Genomic DNA, 7,562 nt, shown 5'->3' on the forward strand with positions numbered 1-7,562 from the left:
AGAGGCAGCTAGCTAGCCATGGGATTAGCGAGAAGACACGTGCGGACGGGCAACCAAATTGGACTAATCGCTTAAAGACGGGCATGAATTCGGGTTGAATATATTTGGTTGTCGGACCTTCTAGATGAAATCCACTTTTGTGTGACATCAGCTTCTACGTTCAACTTCCACAATATTTTTAATTTCTGCAAGCAACACTAGCTACTTCCAAAACACTCAACTTTTGATTTAATTATGTAGCCTGGTCGGCTACACGTCATATATGATATTGGTGTTTATTACATGTTTATTCATTCTTGGAATGTTATAACTATATAAACTAAACCATGCTCCTAAATTTTATTCCGATAACCAATTGAACTACTCGTACGGATAAATATAAACTAAATTAGCAAATAGAGATTACAGTAATTTTAAAAAGAAAACTTTTTTAAGTAAGTAAAAAGATAATGTAGAGAGAGAGAAAAATAAGATGTAGAGTCAACAAATGTTTCATACCTTGTTCAAAAAAAATTGTGGAAAAAAGTGTAATGTCTCACACCTTAAATGGATCATATAATTTTATAGGTTTGAGACGGTGAAAAAAACTCTGAATACATTTTTTTTTTGTTGGATAATTATGAGAGGCCACGCCTTAAAAACTCTTAATACATTAAGTTAAAGTATATGTAGCACTAATATATGAATATTGACTCAAAAATGCACTCTTGACAAACTTAGAGCAATCTTGATAGGGGTTTATTGTGAATATTTCTGGTATTTTGGACGAGATAGAGGGGAGAGAGGGTGTGAGAAGGAAAATCAAATATGCTAGACTAATTAGGAGTTTTTTTTGGGGCTCTACTATATATTAAAAAAAAATCAGCTAGTTAGTACACATCGAACTAGTACACCAGCAACTCCTAATGGGTGCGTCGGTTGGAACTAGCAGCAACCCTGACTTCTTTTACTATTTTTTTTTTAAAGTTACTTCTCTCTCCTTTCTCTCATTCCTGGTCTAAATTATTTATAAATAAATGTATATAAAAAAAAAACTCACACTATAGTGGATGCTTAGAGACCCCTTCAAGCATAGGGCTCTAGTGCAGCTCACCCTAATGAGCTATATGTTGGGGTAATTTTTGGACAAGTCTAAACACAAAATTTTAAATTTAACTGTCAATAGTGGATTTAAAAAAATATTTGACCTTAACAAGTAAAATTTCCACTATTTCCATAACTACATACTCATATGTCAATGGTCAAACTTCTTCACCCATTTCTACACTTGAACTCATCTCTCATACCAAAATCAAAGCATATACGGCGAAGAGCTTAGGAACGTGGCACGACATTTCCATACATTTGAATCGCATTTTCTATGTTAAACCTTGAACTATTTATTCCATACATTATTATTGGCGGTCGTAGTAGTCCATGATTGAATTGTATACCGGCTTTGTTGACCTCAATCAAACCATACAATACACTCACAAAAACACATGTTGTCTTAATCACGTAATCCCAACACATTTCCCCTCATATAAATACAGGCCACCCCATATTTCCACCACCACACAATATCAATCCAACAACGTAACATAATTCAATTCTGGTTCCGATAAGTGCCATCGATCAAATCCAGCCTGAGATTTCGATTCTTTTGAAGTGAAGATCGAGAATGGAAGTTGTTATGAATCCGTTCAAGTTCAACGGGGCAATAAAGAGGGCGTGGAGGAGACGGAAGTACAGGCGCGTGGAGGGGACGAGGAAGAGCGTGAAGGTGGTGAGGTTTGGGTCTAAGCGGTCATGGCGGATAAAGGCGGTGCCGAAGCTGCGGTGGAAGATGCTGTCGCCGGTGAAGCTGTGGACTAGGTTGAAGAATGCGTATGTGAAGATGATGCTCAGCTTCGCCGGGAACGTCGGGTACCTCGGCGCCGGCGCCGGGAATGGGATTGAGCAAAAGAGAATCGCCGGAGGTAAGGGGAAAAAGATGGGGTATACCACAACTGAGTTTGAGAACAGGTTGATGTATGAGATTTACAAGTCCTTGGTGCCTTCAATGGAGTTGTACCCCATGCAATAATAGAACTCTACTGTTTTTTTTTTTTTTTTTTTTTTTTTTTTTTTTTATAATTTTTTTGGTATATCTTTGATTAGCCAATATAATCTTTCCAAAACCAAGATTGGAAGGAGGTGTTGGTAAAATCTGGCATGAGGGCCATTGTGTTTTCTTGAACTATATATTGAATTTGTTTATGTTTGTGCAGATGCAATTTTGAATTTTCGATTAGTATTGGTTGGAGTTTTGTTTTGTTTCTCTTTGCCGATCTTTAATTGTCTGTCATAAAGTCGAGCCTTATCAACTAAATTAGCAAAAAGATCGAGATGGCTTAAGTCCAAAGATCCAAACATTTAAAGTCCAACTTGATTGAGTAACATCATTAGAGCAACAAAAATATGTTCTTGAGTAATGCTATTATCTTAGAGCAATCTCATTAGTGAAGTTTTTTCTTACAAATTTTTTGTGGGTCCTAGTATCTACTTCAGCGACCACTAACTCAGTCAATTTAAAAAACCTTTTCTCCATTAGTTTTATATTTTCTCCAAGATTTTTTGTGAACCCACCATTTTACTCCACTATATTGTAATTATTTAAAATAAACATACATACATTTAATTGAAATGATAATTATAAAATTAAAATTAAACAAATAATTGCTTAAAAATTAAAACCAATTGCTTATAAATCAAAGTACAAAGCTGTTAAAAAAATTAAAGTGCATAAAAAATTAAATTACAAATTTTAAATTAATCGCCGTTATATGCTTAACCAAATCCGCATGAACTTGATGCAATTGCGAGTCATGTAACTCAAAATTTCTTTGTAAATATTGTTGAAACTCTTCGGTTGAGCCTTGCGACGTTTGTACCGTTTCTCCAATTTCTTCGTCCTCCCAATTAGTTACTTTGTCACCTTCATCCTCAACAATCATGTTGTATGTATAAAATAATGCAAGTATACACTATTTCTCTCATGTTTTCCCAATACCAAATTAAAATTGTCCAGGACCTCTAATCATAGGCACCTGTTGTAAAACAAACACGAACGACCTTTTACAACAGAAACGAATGACCTTTTTTTGTACTAGTGTTTCTAGTTGCATCTTGTTTTTGTTTAAACAATATTCTTTTGGGGTCTGATATGATGGACATGAAAAACTCTTCATGAACATCAACTATTGTGGGTAGGTAACGTCTGTAAGATAGTAACTGTGTTTATACTTTGTTTTGTTCGCAATAAAATTAACCTCGAGTGCATATCCTTGCAACACATCATTGAATAAAGACGATTGATTTAATACATTGATATCATTCATAGCACCTGATCACCTCATGTAATGGGCTTTTCTATGCTACCGGGCAATTTCACAATTTCCAATGCATGCAATCAAGACTCCCTAACATTCTCGGGAAGCCGTGCTTTTACTCATGCATGTAAAGCAATCGGGAAGTGTCTTCTTCATTTAGTTTTCTCAAGTATTGACCTCTAAAAACATCAATGACACATTGGCAAAAGTTAAATAAGCATACTATGGCAATTGTTTCACCCATGCGTAAATACTCATCCATTGTGTCCACAGGTGCTCCATATGCCAATTGTTGAATGGTCGCGATGCATTTCTGTAACAGCAATAAACCTTTCAATTTAGCAACGCTTTCCCTTAGGCTCCGTTTGGAAAGCATGAAAATGACTTTTGAAAAATGTTTTCTAGAAAATGAGCCTTTCCGGTGTTTGGCTGCACAACAAAAAACTGTCTTTGTGTGTTCGGTTTATTTTCTAGAAAATGAGCAGAATTGTATACTTCAAAATTTTAATTGTTATATACCCAAAAAATATATTTTTCTTGTTTTGTTTAGAATATAACAACTTTTAGTTCAAATTCCATGCAACATAAGTTTGGGTTGTATTCCATCATATTGCCTTTGCTCTCAATTATGTATCTTCCCAGTACTATAACCATTGTCACAATATGAAAACTTGAAACCACAATTATATGTTAGAAACAATGGAAAGAAATCAACAAAAAGTCTTAAAGATTACAGCGAACAATAATGTCTTAGCATCCAACATATAAAGTCTTAAAGATTACAATCCACATTAAAGTATTAGCGCAATATTACCAAGTCTTAGTATCCAACATAACAAACTACAAAGTCATACATAATTTAATCCAAAAAAGAAATAAATTGATTGGTAGATGATTGACTTAAAGACGGTTGACGAGCTAAAAACAAGGGTGTCCAGCCTAGAAAGCCTTTGCAAATGGTCCATACGTGTTCATAGCTAAATTTGTCTCAAAGGTCTTAGCACGAATTAGACCCCAATGTATCTTTAATCTTTGGTGAGGTTCTCCTTCGCCCACCATTGGCGTGATTGGCATTACAATATTCTTCGACGCGCTTCCAAAATGTTATACCCTTTTTGTCATTGCCAACCTTTTGATCTTGTGAGATTGTCACATGTGCGTGTGTCAACATCTTATCGTTTTCTATACTCCAAACTTGTCAACGAAATTTTGAGTTGGCCAGTGGCGTGGAATAATTGTTACATTATTTTTGCATTGTGTGAAAGAATGCATAAATTGAGAAAATTGGATGTTACCCGAAAATTGGGTACTTTGGATGTTTATTGGAATTTGTGAAGATTGTGCAAATTGAGAATTTTGAAATATAGGTGCAAATGACAGAAATTGAAATTTTTGTGGAATTTGAGAATTTTGGACTTGTAGGATAAATGTAAAATTTTGTGAAGAAGAAAAATTGGGTTGAAAATTTTGATGATTTGAATGGCCTCTTTTGATTGTGATATGCAAAAAAAATAAAATAAAAATGCTTTGAGATGTTTTTTTTTTTTTTTGCAAAGCTTTGAGATGTAGAAATTGAGAATGATATGAATGAATTGAGAGTAGGATGAAAAGTGTAAAAATGGTAGAGATAGATGGTATTTATAGGTAAAAAAAATTATAATTATTATTTTTTATTTTTTAATTTGGTCGTTGCTAGCAACGACATATTAGGCCCCAACTTAGAGTGGCAACCAGTTAAATTGCCCAAGTGGGCGCGTGTAACGCACGCTCCCTCTGGGTGGCTCATGTTCCACTGCGCGTTTTTTTTTCTTCCTCTTGCAAAAACCTTGTTTTGTAAGAGAAAAAAGCACAAAATAACTAGAGCTCCCATTTGTTTAAAAACATCTCCACCAATTTTTGTTCTGCAAAAACCTTCTCAAAATCCATAAATGTAGATGCTCTTACCTTCTCTTTCCTATTTGGATGCCCTTATAAAAATTTGATATTTTATTAGTTTAGGTAATAATTGTGTACTGTATCTTATGTAGTATTGTCAAAGTTGGCTGGTGAGAAAGAAGCATGCCATAAAGGCAAGGCTAAAAAATTCTAGCCCGCTCCCACTCTCGCCAAGGCTTGACAGAGTGGGCACTCGTGGCATTTTTTAACGGGCCTTTAAATCCTTTCTAATCCCTACCTTAGTAGGTGGCCAAAGAAGTTCGTCTAATGCGTTAAATTCATTTTAATAGCAGTACTCTTGTGATGTCCAGTTTGAGTTGTGATCTATGTACCTATGACAAATTTTTCTGTAAACCATGATCTACACAATTATGTGCACCATGAATAAAAGTACATTTTTTATAGGGAAAATGACATCTTTAGTCCCTGAGTTATAGGGGTAGTGTAGACTCAGTCCCTGAGTTATGACTGTATACGAATTTAGTCCCTCAGTTATTCGCGAAGTGGCGAGTTTAGTCCCTGGGCATTAAATTTGACAAAAAAAATTTTTAAAAAATCAAAATTTGAGGGGTAAAATAGGAAATTCACATTTTATTATTCTTCTTATATCAAAACCACTTTTACAACATTATTGTTCACTTCTTAGCCTAATTATTTTCAAGATTTTTCATTTTTAAAAGTATTTTAATAACTTTCAAATGACTTGTTAGGAACCTGAGGGTTTTTATTTTTTTACTAAGGAACAAATGTAATAAAATTAAAACTTTTGAGATAGGATAGTGTAAAGTTTTAAATTTATTACATTTGTTGCTTAGTAAAAAAAAATAAAAACTTGTTAGGATAATGTGTTTCATACACCTAAATACAATGATAATGCATTTCTTTCAAGTGTGTTATACGAGAGCCAGGTTCCTAACAAGTCATTTGAAAGTTATTAAAATGCTTTTCAGGTTCCTAACAAGTCATTTGAAAGTTATTAAAATGCTTTTAAAAATGAAAAATCTTGAAAATAATTAGGCTAAGAAGTGAATAAAAATGAAAAATCTTGAAAATAATTAGGCTAAGAAGTGAACAATAATGTTGTAAAAGTGGTTTTATTAGGCTAAGAAGTGAACAATAATGTTGTAAAAGTGGTTTTAATATAAGAAGAATAATAAAATGTGAATTTCCTATTTTACCCCTCAAATTTTGATTATTTTTTAATTTGTTCGTCAAATTTAATGCCCAGGGACTAAACTCGCCACTTCGCGAATAACTGAGGGACTAAACTCGCATACAGCCATAACTCAGGGACTGAGTCTACACTACCCCTATAACTCAGGGACTAAAGATGCTATTTTCCCTTTTTTATATATTAAAGATACATTATTTGTATATTATTTAATACTATATAAAATAATGTACATTCAGTACTTAAATAATATACTTTCAGTACATAAATAATATACATATAATATATTGAAAATGTACTTTTCATTTATGGTTCACACAATTGTGTAAATCATTCTCCATGAAATATGAGTGTGTGCCTATAATTACAAATCCACAGTCCTTTGGAGTATACTTTTGGTTGTTAAGATTGGGCCTATGTGCCAAAATTTTCAAATTCGCAGCCCATTGGAAATTGGTTATTCCTTTCATAGGCCCATTCATGCTCACAAGCCAAATTATTGGGTGGACTATGGTCCATACAGCTGTGTGGATCATGGTCCAAAACGACATCATTTTGATATTTTTAAAAAATTTATTGCTTTACGGCATGTTAGAATAATGGACATTTTGGAGTAAGCTAATGTATTTTATGAGTTAGAATAATGTACTTTTATGTGTTAGAATAATATATTTTATTTGTTAATGAAATTTATGGGGTAAGATAATGTATTTTATGAGTTAGAATAATGTATTTTATGTGTTAGAATAATGTTTTATGAGTTGGATTAATGTATAATATACTTTATGTGTTGAATAATGTATTTTTTTGGGCAAGATAATATATTTTATGAGTTAGAATAATGTTCTTTATGTGCTAAAATAATACGGAGTATATTTTATAAATTAGAATAATGTATTTTATGTATTTTTGGATCGTGGTCTACATAGCTGTGTGGACCACGATTGACGGCTTGACGCTATAATGATTGTGCTCACACTGGGGGTGGGGGTTAGAAACGTAATTTATGCTTCCTATTGGATAAAAAATATACACTATTCCAAGCTGAATATTAATTAATCAATTAATTAACACTATTAAGTGTATGAAGTCGTAACTCATCGCTT

The 7,562-nt window shown here is 33.3% G+C and overlaps 1 protein-coding gene across 1 annotated transcript; it reads left to right on the forward strand.

The window, feature by feature from the left end:
* Positions 1-1,660: 1,660 nt before the first annotated feature.
* LOC116012835 lies at positions 1,661-2,065 on the forward strand. The gene has a single exon (XM_031252510.1). The coding sequence runs from the start codon at positions 1,661-1,663 to the stop codon at positions 2,063-2,065; it is 405 nt and encodes a 134-aa protein (XP_031108370.1).
* Positions 2,066-7,562: the final 5,497 nt, after the last annotated feature.

The sequence above is a fragment of the Ipomoea triloba genome, chromosome 3 (genome assembly GCF_003576645.1).
Source record: "Ipomoea triloba cultivar NCNSP0323 chromosome 3, ASM357664v1".
Taxonomy (NCBI): Eukaryota; Viridiplantae; Streptophyta; class Magnoliopsida; order Solanales; family Convolvulaceae; genus Ipomoea; species Ipomoea triloba.